Source organism: Phacochoerus africanus, chromosome 6 (genome assembly GCF_016906955.1).
Source record: "Phacochoerus africanus isolate WHEZ1 chromosome 6, ROS_Pafr_v1, whole genome shotgun sequence".
Lineage (NCBI taxonomy): Eukaryota > Metazoa > Chordata > Mammalia > Artiodactyla > Suidae > Phacochoerus > Phacochoerus africanus.
The window spans coordinates 38,914,966-38,935,385 of NC_062549.1; the positions used below are offsets into that span (position 1 = coordinate 38,914,966).

General features: G+C 40.1%; 1 protein-coding gene across 3 annotated transcripts in view; it reads right to left on the reverse strand.

Moving 5' to 3' along the window:
- Window positions 1-2,649: 2,649 nt before the first annotated feature.
- MTDH (metadherin) overlaps window positions 2,650-20,420 on the reverse strand; it is a 60,963-nt gene continuing 43,192 nt past the window's right edge. For all 3 annotated transcript variants that reach the window (XM_047783557.1, XM_047783556.1, XM_047783558.1), the window contains 5 exons: window positions 19,344-19,468; window positions 11,468-11,575; window positions 9,465-9,605; window positions 6,920-7,076; window positions 2,650-5,758 (listed from right to left, as the gene is read on the reverse strand). In XM_047783557.1, coding sequence (XP_047639513.1) covers window positions 5,688-5,758; window positions 6,920-7,076; window positions 9,465-9,605; window positions 11,468-11,575; window positions 19,344-19,468 — 602 coding nt within the window. In that variant the 3' untranslated portion in view covers window positions 2,650-5,687. The remainder of the gene's footprint in view (window positions 5,759-6,919; window positions 7,077-9,464; window positions 9,606-11,467; window positions 11,576-19,343; window positions 19,469-20,420) is intronic.

A 20,420-nucleotide genomic window follows, 5' to 3' on the forward strand; every position in this document is an offset into this window, starting at 1 on the left:
GAAATAGTAGTATTTTTGTTTTGTAAAAAATGATAGTTTTTCATTTGTTTTCTGTCCTTCAAAAAGGCTAGTTTTCATTTGGTCTTGTGTCTGTCTTTTTTTTTTTTTGGCTTTTTAAGGCTGTCAGTCAGCCTACACCACAGCCACACCAGATCCGAGCCTCATCTGCAACCTTGAGGCAAGGCCAGATGCTTTAACCCACTGAGTGAGGCCAAGGATCAAAACCACATCCTCATGGATACCAGTCGGGTTCTTAACCCACTGAGTCATGATGGGAACTCCAGTCTTGCTTCGTTTCTTTCTTTCTTTCCCTCTTTTCCTCTCTCCCTCCCTCTTTTTCTTTCTTCTTCTTAGGGCCACATCTGCAGCACATTAGAAGTTCCCAGGTTAGGGGTCAAATCGGAGCTGCAGCTGCAGGCCTAAGCCACAGCCACAGCCTCGGCAGATCCAAGCCCGGTCTGTGACCTACACCACAGCTCGTGGCAACACCAGATCCTTAACTCACTGAGCAAGGCCAGGGATGGAACCTGCATCCTCATGGATACTGGTTGGGTTCGTTTCTGCTGAGCCACAATGCGAATGCCCAGATTTTTTTTTTAAGGCCATTGTTCATTATTGTGGTTCCTTGAGTTCTCTTGAGAAATGAGAATAGCTCCAACTTTTTCAGGTACTATTTAAAACATTTTCGAAGACCCTTTTAGAAAAGAAAGAAGTCATTCGTAATTCCAGTGTTCTAAGTAGCTAACAGCCTTTGCTGTTAAACACCCTTGTGGCATTTGTCAGAAAGTGAGCCACCAACAAAGTGCACAAGGGGTCCTCACCCTAAGCAGGAGGCAAGCTGCTTTTCTCAATCCTGGGGGGAAGCTCCTGAATAGAAAAAAGCCTTGCTATCCTTCCCTCCTCGTGGAAAGGCTACCAGGTAGTGTGCACTACACAACGCTGAGGGCACAATTCCTGTCCACACTCACTGTGCCTACTCATATTTGATACGATTTCCCAACAGACGTCAGTGGGATGACTTAAGAAAGGAGCACCAGTGAGGCTGCCGTGACCCCTCTCCAAGACCAGGCTTCGTGTCACCTGGGCCCCAGAGTCAGTTCTGGCATCAAAAAGGGCCTGTGCCACGCTGGGGCACTTGAGAGCAGCTACGTTCATCCACGCTTCTGCAGCCTGCCCCAACGGCCCACCCCTACCCCAATCCTGTTGCCAAATAACAATCGAGCTCACCCCTCCCCGCCCCATATCCCCTACTGGGAATGTTCTATTTCTTAAGCAGCATGGTGATTTCAGAGGTGTTCATTTTATTATGCTTTGTAATTTATGTACATGTTACATATATTCATTTTGAATACTTAACAATAAATAAAAAAGGAAAGCACACATACAAGTAAGAATGCCATTATCATGGGGACAACCTTGAATCGGCTTAAACTTTTCAAATTAGCCTATTCATGAACCTCATCATCATTAATTATTATTTGGTAGGTAGCAAACATCTTCCAGGGCACTTCACATACCTGTCTTGATGCTGGCTTAGAAATCATTCTCCTGTTAAAGTCCTTAGAATAGCAGCAATGCTTTTTACTTTTTAAAGTACACTATATACCAGAGTAACTCTTCTATTGAAACTCGTTATAACCTATCCTTGCAGGGTAGGCGTGATAGCAGGCTACTAAGTTTCTTTAAGCCTGGAATTTAAAGCAGACATCAGATGGCAGAAATTTCTTCCAGAATCTATTACAGGTAAGTTGAAACATCATTGGTTGCTACTCTGAGCAGCATCCAAGACATTTCAAAATTTCTGCTCAAGGGGAAAAGCTCTAACCTGACCTGAAAAGTGATGCTTGGGTGCAAGATATACACAGGGTACATCGATCCTGTGACAGAGATGGCTGGCTGTTCCCGATAGCCAGTTCTCCGCTGCTGCCTCTGTAATAAATCCTGAATTGTAATGACAGCCCAGAATAAAGACTCTTATTTCCCATCCCCCTGTGTACTAGCAGGATCAAGTGATTACGTTTGGGTGGATAAGCCTGTGTGGTGTGAAGAACTTGTAAGAAGTGTTCTTAAAGGAAGCGGGCAGAAATGCTGACAGGGTGTTTCTAGCGGGTGCAGCTGTCTGCAACTGTGCCATAAAAGCCATGTATTGAGGAGAGGGAAGAGTAACGCAGGAGGACCCCGGATGCCTGGTCCTGCAGGGTGTCAAATTACCCCTGGACTGCTCTCCCAGACTTATACATGCAAGAAAAATAAGCTCCTACTTTAAGTTGCTATTGTTTAGGGACACAGCCATACTAACATATAATGCCAAATCTGAATCTAATTTCCTTAACTGAAAAGGTTCACATGAGGGATATATATACTGCATCTGGTGGCCTTAACATCACTGCCAAAAAGATATAAGGTGGATGCTGTTTCCCACAGAAAATACTGTGTCGCAAACAGGGATGTTTTCTAGAGATAGTTAACTCCAAATATTTGATTTCCCTGTGGTAAATCCTTCAAGCGCACCTAAGGTTTCAGAGCATCCCGGACATTTGAAACATTTGGAAACCATGGTTTAGAAACATCAAGAACATCAAAAAGAAATTGCCTTTAGACTAGGTTAGGATGCAAAATCCCCTCCCAGAAGAGAACTATCACGAGCAATTTAAACAAAACAAAAATGGTTTGTTTTATTTACAATACTCAATGCATTTTACAAATAACATATTTGCATTCCCTAAGTCTTTTGGAAAGTAATTCCAGTTTGTGCAATGAGTTTACAGGAAAGTCTTAAGACATCTCTTAGACATCTTAAACCTAAATTCTAAATTTTGAAAGATATTTCACACTATGTTAATAGAGGACTGTTCTTAATTAAGAAAAACTAAACTCTGTAGTTAAATATTGCCCTTCAATATCTTTAACCCAAGTGCAAACTGGATTAATCTACGAAATCATATCATTAGATTCCGATGAGTTACTCCCACTGCCCGCCCAAGACAACGCATGCACAGAGTAAACATGGTCAATAACATCAACATTTTATTCCAATCCTGGATTTTTGGACTCTCTCAACTACTGTTTTGCTCAATTCAGGGTATAGAGAGGTAGGATTCGTCTGGGGACATCCTAACCTGCTACGTCCAGCTCCAGAACAGGGAAGGATTTTCAGTATGTGGAGACAGGTCATGACGAGGGAGAGTTTTAGGAGTTTCTCTGAGGCCTTGTTTGCTAGTCAGAACAAGGGTCTCCTCCAGGTCTGAAGGGATCACTAGTCTTAGTTTGGGAGGGCACCTCGTCCCCGCCTCCAAAGGACAACAGGCTCCCCTCCTCCCCAAATCGCTACCTTGACTTTAGTGCCTTCTGAGTTGAGGCTGGATAACCGTTCCTCTGTTCAGACGCCAGAAACTGCTCTCATGTCACATAAAGTTCTTAAGGGAACAAGAGCAATGAACAATGATTAACTGCGCAAGAGTCTGCACCTTATGCCTGTGTAAGAGTATGAACTTACTGATTTTATCGTTCATAGCTGCCTCCTCTCAAAACAGAAAATCCATGTCCCGGCTCTTGAGCCAGAGAGAAGGGACAGGTATCTCCATCCTGGATCCACCCCGATTTAAGAGCGCACCTCTCCATCTCCACACTCAATCTCCCCTCAAAAGATGGTGTCTCTAATGCCTGGCAGCGGCAGTTGAGTGAGTGATAGCTACTAAGCTGGAGAAATAAAATCCCACATGTGACAAAGCCAGCACAACTCTAAGATAAAGAAATGGTGAGGTAGAGTTGAGAGAGTTCAATCAAATTTTTTGAGCATAGATCTTTTGGCACATTCTAAAATTACACAGACTCCCTAATTCAAGCCTCCTTTGTGATATCTTTACAAAGTGCTGCAATGTAGGCATCCTTGGATCTCTTTAGGAAGCATCCATATAAAGCTAACAGAATACAGTCATTTGAAGAAATCCACTCCTGGCACTTTAGCTTAATATTTACCCCGATATTGAAGCAAATAAAAACAATGCTATCCATTTGCTGAATTTATTTAAACAAATCAATTTAGAAATATCATAGAATTAAAACAAAACTTCTGACATGTAAACATACTGCCATGTTCCTGAAACAGATGTTAACACCTGATAAAAGTTAATAATCACTTTTAGGAAAGCTGTCCATTAATAAGGCCAGTCTTCAGCGAAACCAAAACCATTTTGTCTCTTTAGCTTTCCCAGTGTGACAATGCAATACTATCAAACCACAATCAAATAGAATAAAGACAAGATTGGATGGATAGATCAGTACCATTGGTTACAGCTGTTAAACAGTTTCATTCTTGGCGCCACAGAAAAACAATTAAGCCAATCACATCAAATAAGTCATGGCTTTTTTTCTTTATCACAATTCACTAAGTGATGTTAATTATGGTCCTTGTCAAACACGTTTGGTAAAGGCTATTTACAGTGTACATGGCTGAGCATGCACTAGTTATAGTTACAAAGATACCTGCCAGTTTATTACAATAGAATTACACAGTGCCTGAAAACGGTGAAACATCTCACACGTCGTTTAAATCCATACAGTTTCAAGCAGGAAACGTTCCTTATTTGACCACGATTGCAATAGTTACATGAAAATTCTTATAAAAACATGACTCCCCTTCAAGAAATTGATGCATATTCTACGCACTACAGGTTAAGGCAGTAAAAAAATGTATTCCTGATAACTGGAGGTCTTGACAATGTCAATTTAAAGCTGTCTGACTCTAGTTTTTCATTCTCCATCATAGACTCAAAAGTTCTGTCTGTATAACTAGTTTGTGAAAGACTTCCTTTTTAAAGTCAAAAAGTATTAGTAATGAAGAAGAGCTGACACTGGAAAAAAGTAATTGCTAGGGAAAGGAAAAACATAAGTTGGATTTTGCCTGAAAGTTTTCAAATCATAAACAAGAGCATTATTTGTGAGTCTGAACCTTAAAAGTATACGACAAATACATATATAGTTTACCTTTCTTAACTTAAAATACACTGTACTTTGAACAATTCAAGTAATGTAAGACTTCATCAAAAATAACTTCATAAGCCATACAAGTGTCAATTGCATTTTGAATGTTTTAAGAACTTTTTAAAAATTGTAAACCAAACCATGAGAGTTTAGTTAAACAAAGAATAAATGACTTTTTATTTGCACTTGTGATTCCTTTAATACAAACTGCTACCAACAAATATGTAAAGATATGGCAGATTATGCATTTGATCAAAGCACTTTGATTTAAGCATAAAACGTATTCAAATGGTTTAAGTTCCGTGCATAAGATCCAAGAAGCTGCCGACTAATTTGTAGGCAACCTTCTCTCTAATCAGAATCCTTTATTCCTCAGCTGCAGATGAGATAGGGCACAATCTGTTGTAAACAGGGCACTGTTATAAAACCAGGATAATATTCTTAAATTAAGATCGTTCTTGTTAAATTGAAGAGAGACTTCCCCCAAGTGTCTTCCAGCACTGTAGTATATTCTGCTGACCTCTTAATTTCATAAATTAACTTTCCTTTGATTCCATTTTTACGGTGGTTGTGTTCACAGTCTTGTTTTAAAAATTGGTTTAAATTTATATAAAACTCTGTACATGTTCACAAATTATTGCATAAACAGCATAATCTTCAAGACAGTGTTTACAAACACATGTCCAATTCAGGAAAAAAAATATTCACGTTTCCCGTCTGGCTTTTTTCTTCTTTTTTATTTGTTTGGGAGATTCCCAACTAGTTTCAGACTTGGCTAAAGGGGGGGAGGGAGGAGGAAAAAGAAAAAAAAGTTAGGAGGCAGTGAATACTGTTCTGCTTCAAAAATATAAAATTAGCATCAATTAAAATATGCTTTGAAATTCAATAACTATGCCTCAAATTTTACATGTTTATATTCTCAGGTTTTAGTTACATGTTTTTAGGTTATTCTCTGGCTGCCTTCCTATCTTCTTCTTCTTTTTTTTTTTTTTGTCTTTTGTGCCATTTCTTGTGCCGCTCCTGCAGCATATGGAGGTTCCCAGGCCAGGGGTTGAATCGGAGCTGCAGCCACCAGCCTACGCCAGAGCCACAGCAACGCTGGATCCGAGCCGCGTCTGCAACCTACACCACAGCTCACGGCAACACCACCGGATCGTTAACCCACTGAGCAAGGGCAGGGACCGAACCCGCAACCTCATGGTTCCTAGTCGGATTCGTTAACCACTGCGCCACGACGGGAACTCCCCTATTTTCCTTTCAATCCCAATGTATACAGATGATATTTCACTAGTTCTTTTTTTGGGGGGGGGGGGCATACCAGAGGCATACGGAAGTTCTGAGGCTAGGAGCTGAATCAGAGCTGCAGCTGCTGGCCTACACCACAGCCATGGCAACTTGGAATCTGAGCCACGTATGCTGCAATTCATGGCAACGCCAGATTCTTAATCCACTGAGCGAGGCCAGGAATGGAACCCAGGTCCTCAAGGATGCTAGTTGGGTTCATTACCACTGAGCCACGATGGGAACTCTGATATTTCACTAGTTTTGACCATCATTTAATATGACTCAATCTAAGTAATAAATGTGAAAATGAGTAAAATGGAAACTAAAGGTAGCTGAAGGGAGAAAAAGTAGGGAAGAAAAGGGACAGAACAATCTGTACTCAAGAACATGTGACAGAAAAAGGGAGGGGCCAGGCCAATAAGGGTAGGTATCAAGTCAAGTCCTCCTTGGTGCATGGCCTGGTCCACCTATTCTTGCCTGTAGTGACTGCAGCCTCTTGGCCCTCACAACTGAGGTCCACAAGGTTCCAAGGATCTGGCTTTGCAAAGGAGGGAAGGGCTGCTCTATTAATGGATTATTAGACTGCTAGGATATTAATACTTACAAACACTACGGAGAACACACGAAAGCATAAAAAATGAGGACTACTTACTCTGTGAAGGAGGCACACTATTTTGCTTAGTATTTGACTTGGATTTATCTGTTTCTTGTAGCATCGGTGGCACTTGGGAAGAGCTCTTGTCAGAATCACTTTTTGATAAAGTAACAGATGGCTCGGTAGAAATAGTAGGTGGAAGAGTCTTGATAGGCTATTGTGAAATAAAATTATCTTAGATTTTCATTAAAAAGTTCAAATAAAGTTAAGTATCACAGTAATAACAAGAGGCTTGTTTAGCAGCAAGTAAATATGACGATGGTTTCCCAATAATTTACCAGCAGAAGCACTACAACTACACTGCCCTCTAGTGACACATAACCAAATAAATCTTTACCTATAATATCTACAAATATGGGTTGAGATAAAAACAGGGGAGTGTAATGTTACAAGATGTTTACTGATTCTCAAATGGGAACGAATCCTCCCATTTTCATTAATTTCTACATTTTTCTTTCTCATTACAAATAGCAGGGTTTTTTGTTAGCAGGATTTGTTATTTGTTCAATGGTTGTGTCCACTTTCCACCAACTCTCAACTCAAAACTTTTTCATGTGAAAGGCAAAAGAAACAGTGAATTTCTACACTACCAATAGGTGAGTTCCCCCTTTCTCCTTCTCAAGGAGAGCAGGAATATCTCAAATAGCAGCAGCAAGAACGTCGGTTTCCTTCCCAAAGAATAAGATAACCTCAGAAAAAGCAGATTATGGCTATCAGCCTAATCGATTAAAGCGACTAGTAAAACTCAGGTCTAAATCTTCAGTGTTTTATCCAGTCTGGGAGTGAAAACTTGCTTATTTAGGGCCTAGATTCTTGAGCCGAGCTTCTCTCCAACCTGGGAGCAGAGACGTAAACTAATTGACTTGCGTCAATGAGGCCTGTTCAGGTCAGGGCAGATAATGACACAAACTCCAATACTTGGAGTAACCTGAGGCTGTAATGGATGAGTAAGCTGCCATTTCACCCTTTGGCTTTACCTGTGATGATTATTTTGAATACAAAACTAAGGGTAAGTAATGCTTGTTTTGTCCCTTGTTCTTCCAGGCTCCAAGGGTTGGGGAAAGCACAATAGGGAAAGGAAACAAGAGGAGGATGTGTACCCAGGTAACTACCAGGACTCCTTACTATTTCAGGTAACTGAAGCTGCATTCATGCTGCTCGATTCAGCTTTATTAATGTTCCTTGTATTTATCTCATACCCAGAAGTTTTAGTACTCATCTAAAATCCACCCCCCCCCCCGCCCCAGTTCTCTCACTTATCTATATTAAATCACAAAAAGACTCTAATATCCTTTACAAGATGGCTTCTGAAAACAACTAAGAAAAACATCAAAACGTCATACGGTCCTTTGCAGTCTTACTATTAAACCCATGCATGTACTGAGATTGCATCCTTTTATCTCAAAACACTCTCAAGGAATTACAAACATCAAACTGAAACAGGAAGTATGGTTAAGATTTTTAGTCCAAAAATCTGTTACAAATTCTTTCTCTTAGCAATAACTCAGGTACTTGTATAAGCTGTTTCATTATGTAAGCTCCACAAAGAGCTTTGTTCTCTAACGTATCCATCTCCAGAACCTTAAGGGTATGTGGCACTGTGGTAGATTCTCAATACATTTTTTTGGATGAGTATATAAAATAATCAGGCAGAATTTTGTGGTTATGCACACTTCAGGCCTACGCCACAGCCATATCAACGCAGGATCTGAGCCACGTCTGCAACCTACACCACAGCTCAAGGCAACTCCCAGAAATAAGATTTTCAAGAGCTGCGGTCTTTAGGTGTCACTGTTACCTTTTGTAAAATGGTCCCTTCTAACATACCAAAATTTTTCAGAGATGGCACATACTTCAAGATGCTGTCACCAAGTTCTATCTTATTTTATTTTTTGCCCCCCCCCCCCCCCCCCCGTTATTTTTTAGGGCCGCACCCGTGGTATATGGAGGCTCCCAGACTAGGGGTCAAATTGGAGCTACAGCTGTCAGCTTACACCCCAGCCACAGCAACTCAAGATCCAAGCTACGTCTGTGTCCTACACCCCAGACCACGGCAACACCAGATCCTTAACCCACTGAGTGAGGCCAGGGATTGAACCTGAATCCTCATGGATATGGATACTAGTGGGATTCATTTCTGAGGTGCCACAACTGGAACTACAGTCTCCAAATTTTATACAAATACTACACTTTGAGAGATCAAACCATAGTCATACTATGTGTATGGTTTTGTGAAGGTGCAACCAGCCACATTTTCTGTAAGTCATGATTTTCTGTAAGCCATCTATCCCCTGTAAGCCTTGATATTTAATGAGGAAAGATATAGTCTAGTGGCTCTAGTTTCATCTCTAATAGCTATGGGACGTGGACCAAATTATCCAACTTCTCTAATCTCATTTATATAATGGGTCTCATCTTTCCTGTGGAGTTTTGAGGACATTTTGGTATATTAAAAATGTTTAGCATGGTGCTTCAAAAAAAATATTAGCAATAATACAATTCTCAAGTCATCAAAATTTCATTCTTAAATATAAAAAATTACCTGGCTATTTTTGATGAGTGCTTCTGCAGGATCACTAGTGCTTGTGGTCTTTAAGGAAAAAGCTTTCTCCTGTTTTGGACGGACTTTCGAGGTATTCACTGGAAGCTCTTCTCTAATCTCTTTTTCTAATTCTTCTGTGTCCTACAGAGAAAAGTAGTGTATTAGATGATATAAATCACTCATTTTTATTAATTAAAATCTATTTGGTTTGTAGTACTAATATCCAGAAGATAGTCCCAGAAGATAATTTTATTTCAGAAACTGCCTGGATATCTTAAAAGAGCCTAAAAAAATAATTAAAGACGCATAATCACAGGTACATTTGGAATATATACAATCATTGTTCCTGCTTTCCTCAGGGATTTAAATCTAAATCAACTGTAAATTAAAAAACAACACACTACATCTGTAAATGGGAACCATTTAATTAACTAAACCAAATGATAAACTAGTATCTTTTTCCTGTTAGAAAAAAGACATAGTGAATTAGTTTTTAGAACTAGCATTTCACTTAATGACGACTTCTGGGAATGAAGTACTTATATATAATTTCTTTTTTTTCTTTTTTCTTTTGTCTCTTTGCAATTTCTAGGGCCGCTCCCACGGCATATGGAGGTTCCCAGGCTAGGGGTCGAATCGGAGCTGTAGCTGCTGGCCTTCACCAGAGCCACAACAACGTGGGATCCGAGCCGCGTCTGCAACCTACACCACAGCTCATGGCAACACTGGATCCTTAACCACTGAGCAAGGCCAGGGATCGAACCCACAACCTTGTGGTTCCTAGTCAGATTCGTTAACCACTGAGCCACGATAGGAACTTCTATAATTTCTTTTAAAAGGAACTCACCTATTCCACAAGCCAGAAAACTAGTATTGGTAAAGGCCAGAATTTAAATCACAGAAATCCATGAAAAGTTTGGCTACATGGATTTCGGATAGTATTACTAATGAAGGACAGCTATCAATAACATTTCTCATCAGCTAGTTCAGCTAATAAGAAAAGCGCACTTATTACATAGTTTTGTTTTTTATGTCCATTGATCTTAGTTATATTAACATAAATGCTCACCTACTATTACTACTGAGAAAAAACTAATACTGATAATGGATTGGCATCATTTATGAAGGGGTGTGTTTCCCACAAGAGAACTGCACACATACTTTAAAAAGTCATGCAGAAAAAAGAAAAAGAAAAAGAAAAAGAAAAAAAAAAAAGCCATGCAGAAAATTTCCCCAAATAGAATTAAGTAGGAAAATTACAGTAGCCAATCCCCTAGAAATTTTGGCAATCTCCTACATTTAAAGGAATGAAAACAAGTAGCCACGTGGTTATACATAAAGGCTAAGCCTTTCATAAGGTTGTAATGTTATGGTGGTAAGTGTTTTAAAAAATAAATCCCTGCACATTTCGAGGAATCTAGTATGCCTTAAAATATCTTTGTTTTCATCTGTATTATAATCTAGTAATAGATTATAGGAAAGACCAAAGAAAAGAAAATTAAAATATAAAAGTGATAATAAATAGAAAGTTTCTATTGGAAGCCAAAAAAGCAGGAAAGAATACTTGAGTGGAACAGCCAGCAAACTCACAGCCAAGTGAAAGATTCTACTTCTTATGCACATAGTTTTTCTAATTGTGCTAAAATTTTAATTTGCTGAATTCCATTACTCAAAGAATTTCTGTGTGAAATACTGTATTCCTCCTTTTCCATTTCACCATAATATAAACCAAAATGCATCTAATTTAAAATTTTAGTTATTTACTTTTAGGTTTATACCTTTGATATGATTTTCTTTCAAGCAATGTTTTTATTACAGCATGATGTATAAAATCTTTAAAACATTCTATGACTTTTCATACTTTTTTTTTCAAACGTTTTTCAGGTAAATCTGACACCTCACACTATCTTAGAGCTTTACATTTTCTTATCATCTGCATATTATCTTTGTACAACTCAGCAGTAGGAGCTTAATGAATGATGTCTGTTGTTTTGATACTCTACCTGTGTAGGAGAGTTATCTTCACCTTGCTTCTTCTTTTTCTTCTTTTTCTTTTTCGATTTCCCAGTTGGAAGAGCTCCCTCTCCCTTTTCTTTATCATCATCTGAAACCTAAGGTTAAAAGTAAAAAGTATTGGAGTGAACCAACTGGTTAAGTTTCCATTATTCAGAAAATTATTATGAAATAATTTAAGTTCAGTCTTTTTCTCCCAAATCATGAATAAGAATTAGTAACAATAAAACTGATCTGAAATCACATATTCAAAAATAACAAAGGTTACATGGAACTATACTCTTCCATCTTTCATCGCTCACTTCATGGTCAGAGAGCTGTGTAAACCTTTTTTAGAAGGTCATTGCAGGGAATTCCCATTGCGGCTCAATGGTTAACAAATCTGACTAGGAACGATAAGGGTGTGGGTTCGATCCCTGGCCTCAGTGGGTTAAGGATTCGGCACTGCCCTAAGCTGTGGTGTTGGTTGCAGATGCAGCTCAGATCCCAAGTTGCTGTGGCTGTGGCATAGTCTGGGAACTTCCATATGCCTCAGGTGCAGCCCTAAAAAGCACACACACACACAAAAAGTAATTTCATAGATAATTTATTTATTTTTTTTTTGGAGGAGGCCCGTGTCCACAGCACAGGGAAGTTCCTGGGCCAGGGATCAAACCCAAGCCACAGCAGCAACCTGAGCTGCTGCAGTGACAATGCCAGATCCTTTACTAAATGTGCCACAAAAGAACTCCTGTTTTATTTATTTATTTTTGCCTTTTAGGGGCACACCCTCAGCATATGAAGGTTCCCAGGCTAGGGGTTCAACAGAAACTGCAGCCACTGACCTACACCAGAGTCACAGCAACGCGGGATCCGAGCCACGTCTGCAACCTACACCACAGCTCACGGCAACGCTGGATCCTTAACCCACTGAGCAAGGCCAGGGATCGAACCCGCAACCTCATGGTTCCTAGTTGGATTCGTTTCTGCTGCACTATGATGGAAATGCCTGTTTTATTTATTTAAATGTAGAACTACTTGCATTAAAATTAAATTTGACCTGTTAAGAGAATGACAAGCTACGCAGTAGGAAGAACATACGCAAACCATATATCCAACAAAGTACTTGTATCTAGTTTGTTCAAAGAACGCTCAAAGTTCAACAGTAAGCAAACAAATTCAATCAGAAAATGTACAAAAGATATGAACAGACATTTACAAAAGAGAATAGACAAATGGCAAAGAAGCACATGGAAAGATGTTCAACACCATTAGCCAATTGGGAAATGCAAATTAAAACCACAATGAGTAGGAGTTCCCTGGTGGCCTAGCAGTTAAGAACCCAGCATTATTACTGTTGTGGCTCTGGATCAATCCTTGGCCCAGGAACTTGTGCAAGATGCAGGCGAGGCCAAAAACAAAAACACCACAATGAGTAGCCATTATACACTTATCAGAATGGCTAAAATAAATAGTGACCAATAGCAAGTTCTGGCAAGGATGCAGAGAAATTAGATTACTCATACATTGCCAAAGGAAATGTAAAGTGATACTCTGGAGAATAGTTTGGCAGTTCTTAAAATACTAAATATGCAACTACCATACAACCCAGGGACTGACCTCCTGAGCATTAATCCCAGAGAAATGAAAATTTATGTTCACCCAAAAACCTGTATATGAATGTATACAGCAGCTTTATACACAAGAGCCCTGAACTGAAAACAACTCAGCTGTCCTTCAACAGGGGAATAGTTAAATTATCTCAGGAGTATCATGGCCATGGGCTACTACTCACATATAAAAAAGGACCAACTAATAATCCACAAAATAATCTGAATGAATCTCTAGAGAATTATGCTGAATGAAAAAACCAGTACCAAAATGTTATATACTACATAAACTCTTGAAATGAGAAAATCACTGACTTGGGGAACAGATCACTGGTTGCTAGGAGTTAAGAAGGGGGTGGAGGAGTTCCCACTGTGGTGCCATGGGTTAAGTAAGAATCTGACTGCAGTGGCTTGGGTCACTGCAAAGACACAGGTTCAATCCCTGGCCTGGTGAGGTGGGTTAAGGGTCCGGTGTTGCCACAGCTATGGAGTAGGTGCAGCCTTAAAAAAAAATAGAAAGTTTTTTTTTTTTTTGTCTTTTGTTGTTGTTATTGTTGTTGTTGTTGTTGTTGCTATTTCTTGGGCCGCTCCCATGGCATATGGAGGTTCCTAGGCTAGGGGTTGAATCGGAGCTGCAGCCACCGGCCTACGCCAGGGCCACAGCAACGCGGGATCCGAGCCGCGTCTGTAGGTGTGCAACCTACACCACAGCTCACGGCAAAGCCGGATCCTTAACCCACTGAGCAAGGGCAGGGACCGAACCCGCAACCTCATGGTTCCTAGTCGGATTCGTTCACTGCGCCATGACGGGAACTCCTAGAAAGTTTTTTTAAATGGGGGGGCGGGGGGGGGGTGAAGGAAAGTACAGCATTTATTGCAGGGCACCTCATGCTCATAAGACACGAACTGGGGAGCTCCTGTCATGGCTTAGCAGTTAACAAACCTGACTAGAGTCCATGAGGATGTGGGTTTGATCCCTGGTCTTGCTCAGTGGGTTAAGGATCTGGCTTTACTGTGACCTTGGTGTAGGTCACAGACGGGGCTCGGATCTGCTGCAGCTGTGGCAGAGGCTGGCAGCTAACAGCTCTGATTTGACCCCTAGCCCGGGAACTTCTATATGCTGTGGGTGTGGCCCTGAAAAGCAAAAACAACCAAAACAAAACAAACAGAAAAGACACAAACTCTTGACAGCTTTCAGAGAAAGTTGTTCTTGTTCTTTTAAAAAAAATTTTGGTTGGAGTACAACTGATTGATTTACAACACTGTGTTAGTTTCAGGTATGCAGCAAAATGAATCTGCCATACGTATATACACATCCACTCTTTTTCAGATTCTTTTCCAATCTAGGTTATAATAGATAATTGAGCAGAGTCCCCTATGCTGTATGGTAGGTCTGTGTTAGTTATCCACTCTATATATAGTAGTGTGTATGTATCAATCCCAAACTCCCAATTTATCCCTTCCCCTCATATTTCCACCTTGGCAACCGTAAGTCTGACATTGTGTTCTACAAGTCTGTCTCTGTTCTGCAAGTAAGTTCATTTGTGTCATTAAAAAAAAATTGCATTTGAGAAGGGATATCATTGAAAATTATATTCTGCATGATAAAAATAGCAAATTAGAATTGTTAAATTAGTATTCTTGATATTTCTTCACACATACCACACAGCTGAGCTTTCTATAGGAAAAGTGCTTTTTGTTTATTCTGTCTGTACAGATGACAGCCAAGACTCCTAGACTCTACTTAAAGAAAGAGATGATATGGCTAACTTGCTATCTCTCTCCTCAGCACCACAGTTATTAGGATGATTCTGGAGGTCTCATGAGCCACCAAATAGTTTACAGAAATTACTAGCAGATGGAAAAACAACCCCCCCCACCACCAAATCTCCACAAACCTAGCTAAGAGATTTTAGTTTAAGTTGGTTGCCTGTTGTGGAGAAACTTCCTTAGAAGTTTTCAATATAGACTCACAATGACTAAAATACCATACGAAAACATGCATCCTATGAAGGATATTCAGGTCACAAGGACCGTCTGCTTCTCAGCCAATTTATAGTCCAACCATAAGAGAAATGTGGTTCTGCCTGGCAAAACACTACTTTTGTTCACAGCAAGAAGGCTGAAACTAACACCTTTTTTTTAAAAAAAATTTTTTTTTATTTATTTGGCTGTGCCTGTGACATAACTTTTTGGGCCAGAGCAGCAACCCAAGCTGCTGCAGTGACAATGTTGGATCTCTAACCCACTGTGCTGCAAGAGACCTCCTGAAATCAACATTAACATTTTGAGAAATTACTGTGGATTTTTTAAATTTAAAATTTTTTTATAGCCCCGTCCTAATCTTATTCCCACACTACCTCCCTAGGGGGTAAATACCATGAATTTCTTTGGTTTGCATCCAATCAATTCTCTGTAATTTATGTGTATTCACACACAGAAAGTTCACATAGTGGTATCACATTGTATCTTTCTGTAGTGCGTCCTTCATGATTCAGCATGTTTTTGAGATTCTATTCATATTGATATTAATGTAGTTTCATTTCACTTATTTTTAATATCTGTCTAATTTGCCACTGTAAACATGACACATTTTATATCTCCATTCCCCGATTTATGAGCATTTAGATGACGTCTCATTTCTGTTCACAAACACAAAAAATGATCTCTGAACATACTCAGAAAAAGAACTATACTTTGATAGTCTTTACTCCATTCAGTGGTTCTATGGTTTAATTCTGATGATCAGGCACAGGGAAGTTTCAGTTAGAAACACAGACTTTCAATTGCACATTCACTAAACATTCAACAAATATCAGAATGATTACTATGTTTTAAGATACTGTACTAGGAAGTGTTTTCTTTCTTTCTTTTTTTTTTTTTTAAATAGACTTTTTTCCCCTCATTGTAGGGCCGCATCTGGCATGTGGAGGTTCCCCGGCTAGGGGTCGAATTGGAGCCACAGCAATGCCAGATCCAAGCTGTGACTGCAACCTATACCACAGCTCACAGCAATGCCGGATCCTTAACCCACTGAGCGAGGCCAGAGATCGATCCCATGCCCTCCTGGATACTAGTCAGGTTCGTTAACCACTGAGCTACAACGGGAACTCCTTGTTATTATTATTTTTAAGTCATCATTTACTCAACTCACTTCAATAGGGCCACTATTCCAAGATTTCTAATGAAACTGCTCAAAATTACCAGATAGCATATGTCTGAGCCTCTGTGACTGAGAACTCTCTTTTCTCAGTTTCTTTCATGGGTTTTTGTTTCTCCTTAAAAGTTGAGAGTTCCCCAGATTTCTGTGCTAATTATACTGCTCTTTTCAACTCTATAAATTTTCCTAGATCTCTCAGTCACCTTCAAAGTTTTTTATTTTCTATTTTAATTTTTTTGTCTTTTGTGCCATTTCTTGTGCCGCTCCTACAGCATATGGAGGTTCCCAGGCTAGAGGTCCAATTGGAGCTGTAGCCACCGGCCTACGCCAGAGCCACAGCAACGTGGGATCCAAGCCGAGTCTGCACCCTATACCACAGCTCACAGCAACGCCAGATCCTTAACCCACCGAGCAAGGCCAGGGATCAAACCTGCGACCTCATGGTTCCTAGTCGGATTTGTTAACCACTGAGCCATGATGGGAACTCCTACCTTCAAAGTTTTCACAACTATATACTAATAACTTCCAAACACAAATATTCTCCCTAAGCTTTAACTTGTTACAACATTTCTTAGGCATATCTACAAAACACCCTGCACTTAACATATCCCAAACTGAACCAACCATCTTCCCCCCAGTTATCTAGCTTTTGCTTTCTCTGTTGGGAAGCACCATTTTTACTGTCCCAGTTATCTAAGCTATAACCCTAGAAGTCATTTTTGATGACTCCTTCTCCAATCAATTCTAACCACATGTTCTGCTGATTTTGCTTCAATTTACTTTTCAAATCTCTCTTCTACTCTGTATATCATTCTTATTACTACTGTAGAGGACTATTAAATAACCTCTGACTTGGTATTCCTGCCTTTATTCTCATATCCCTCCACTCCTTTTTCTATATGAGTTGTCAGAGTAGCCAAAAAACCTCCCCAAAACCTCACTTTAGCTTAAAATTCTTCCTTATTTATAGGAAAAAAATCCAAGTTTTAAAAAACATGAAATTCAAGGGCTTCTGGAATCTGGTCCCTGCTTACCTCTCCAATCTCACTCTGACCACTCTGCTAAAACTCCAAAGTGCTTCCATAATATCTAACACATATACAGCATTACTTTTATCTATCAATGTGCCTGTCTCCTTCCTCTCCATCCTAACTAGATCACAGGCTCCTCAAAGACAGTAACTGTGTCTTGTTTATTTTGTTTCTCCACTAGCACAGTAGCTGAAGCTTGGCAGATGCTCAATTAATGTTCGTTGAATATCAATGGCCTTATTATCTCAGAGCCCTCTTTGACATTTCATCTTCTTTTCTATAACCAAGCAGTAGAAAAGTCTGATTGGTAGCTTAAGGTCTCTTGTAAATAACTGTTTCCATTTATTTTTCAAAGCTATCGACTTGTTTCATTACCTCCTTTCCTGATTTATGTAGTGCCCTCTTCAACACTTAACCAAAGTAGTACAAAATAGTCTCCCAAACCAGTCTTCTCTTCTATATGCAATATCCAGTCTAATTTTTCTAACCCTAGCAATGATTATGTTATCTCTAGTTTAAGAGCTGTCAGTGGGTTTTCATTATTTAGAGAATTCCATACAAATGTGGCAAGGTTGGAGTTTCAGTCATAGCTCAGTGGAAAGGAATGTGACTAGCATCCATGAGGACATGGGTTTGATCCCTGGCCTTGCTCAGTGGGTTAAGGACCTGGTGTTGCTGTGGCTGTGGTGTATGGAGGCTGGCAGCTGCAGCTCCAATTCAGTCCCTAGGCTGGGAATCTTCGTATGCCTCATGTGAGCCCTAAAGACAAAAAAAAAGTAGCAAGGTATACACATCACCTGTTTCATCTTATTATTCAGTTAATGAGTACCAAGCACAGTGTTAGAGCTACAAAAATAAAAACTTTCACAGTTCCTTTTTGTCTTTTCTTTTTATGGCTGCACCTGCTTCTCCCGCCCCTCCTTTTCTCTTTAGGGCTGCACATGTGGCATATGGAAGTTACCAGACTAGGGGTGGAATTGGAGCTGCAGCTGCCAGCCTACATCACAGACACACAATGCTGGATCTGAGCCTCATCTGCAGCCTACACTGCAGCTTGTGGCAATGCTGGATCCTTAACTCACTGAGCAAGGCCAGGGATGGAACCCACATCTTCACGGACACTGTGTTGGTTTCTTTCTTTCTTTTTTCTTATTAGGGCCACACTCATGGCATATGGAAGTTCCCAGGCTAGGGATCAAATCAGAGCTGCAGCCACTGGCCTACACCTTAGCCACAGCCACACCAGATGGGAGCCACATCTGGAATCTACATCGCAGTTCGTGGCAACGCCATATCCTTAACCCACCGATTGAGGCCAGGGATCAAACCTGTATCCTCTTGGATACTAGTTGGATTCTTAATCTGCTGAACCACAACAGGAACTCCCTGTGTTGCTTTCTTAACTCGCTGAGATACAATGGGAACTCCTCACAGTCCCTTTCTTTAAGGAATGCAGCCCAGAAAGGGAAGACTGACATATAACGAACTGATCCTAGAGCTCCCTTGTGGCTCAGTGGGTTAAGGATTGGGCATTGTTACTGCCGTGGCTCTGGTTACAGCTGCTGTGGCCCAGGAGAACTTCCACACGCTGTGAGTGCAGCCAAGAAAGAAAGAAAGAAAGAAAAAGAAAAAATAGCACCAACTTATTCCACAATTGCATTATATTCCTCCACTAAACGTGTTACCAACTTTCCTCCCTTGGTTCCCTTCTCATAATGTTCTTGGTGTTGTCTGTTACTAGGAAGCTTTCCTTAATCTTTCGTTGAGAACAAAACTATTCCTCCCTAAACACACAAAGAGGTGGTAGGCTGTTATAATAATTTTGATAAGCGAATAGGAATTGTGCATTTTGTTTTCTTATCAGTGTCTGATAGTGCTTTCCATATAGTACAATCCTTAATGATTGGTGGAAAAAAAGGAACAGTGATATAGAGAAAGCACGTGGACATATGATGACAGAAGCATACAGGATTAAAGGCCTCTCTGAAGCAATTCTACGCCTGGATATATTTATAATATAGAATGTAATGCTCAATAATTCTGGGTGCACAGAGAAATAAACATGCCCACCAGTTCCTTTACTCACTTTTTGATCATCAGGAATTGGTTCCTGGGACTTTAGAAGTGAAGCTCTTTCTTCCTCTACCCAATTCCCCCACTCCTCTGCTGGCGCGTTCCAATCAGAGCTGGGATCAGCAGAAGACAGACCATCTAAAATTTAACAGTGTGAATTAGGTATCTGTCATTTCTACTAAAAACTAAATGCAAAACCCAAAATTCCTAATTTTGAACAAGTAAATTTTAAATGACTGCTCTTCTCTCTCTCAGGCACATTTTAAGAGCTAGGGGAAAAAACTCAGTAACATGATGTTAAAAACCTTTACCCAATGTATGCTGGGCACATCATATGAATAGATGGAATGTCTAAGAAACTCCAGAAAGGTTATGAATTAATAACCATTTATTCCACTCTTCCTACTTCCTTTACTATCAAAGGAAGTTGATCTCCTGAATTTGCTGTTTTTTTAATGTGGATGTATAACTTCATCTAGGACTTGCTAATTTTTCCTGTCTTGATTATTATAACATTTGGTAACTGATCTTTTCACCCAGGATATAGAAGGACTCAGTCTTTAACAGTAGTGCCAATATCACGCTCCTCCCCTCCTTGTGAGCTTTTCAAGATTAGGTTCTTCTTCAAACTCCCAAGTCATGCAGAATAGTCAACTTCTTTTCCTCCTCTTTTTTTTTTTTTTTTTTGTCTTTTTGCTATTTCTTTGGGCTGCTCCTGCGGCATATGGAGGTTCCCAGGTTAGGGGTCGAGTCGGAGCTGTAGACACCGGCCTACACCAGAGCCACAGCAACTCGGGATCCAAGCTGCACCTGCAACCTACACCACAGCTCACGGCAACGCTGGATCCTCAACCCACTGAGCCAGGGCAGGGACCAAACCTGCAACCTCATGGTTCCTAGTGGGATTCGTTAACCACTGTGCCACGACGGGAACTCCTCCTCCTCCTCTTTTTTAAAGAAATATTTAACCTGCACCTTCTTGCATTTTTTCCCAGATTTTTCAATGCTACTTTTTACCTTTCTACATACAATACGTGGGCCACTTTCAGGGCTTCTATCACCCTATTCTCAAGAGTAAATTTTTATTCTA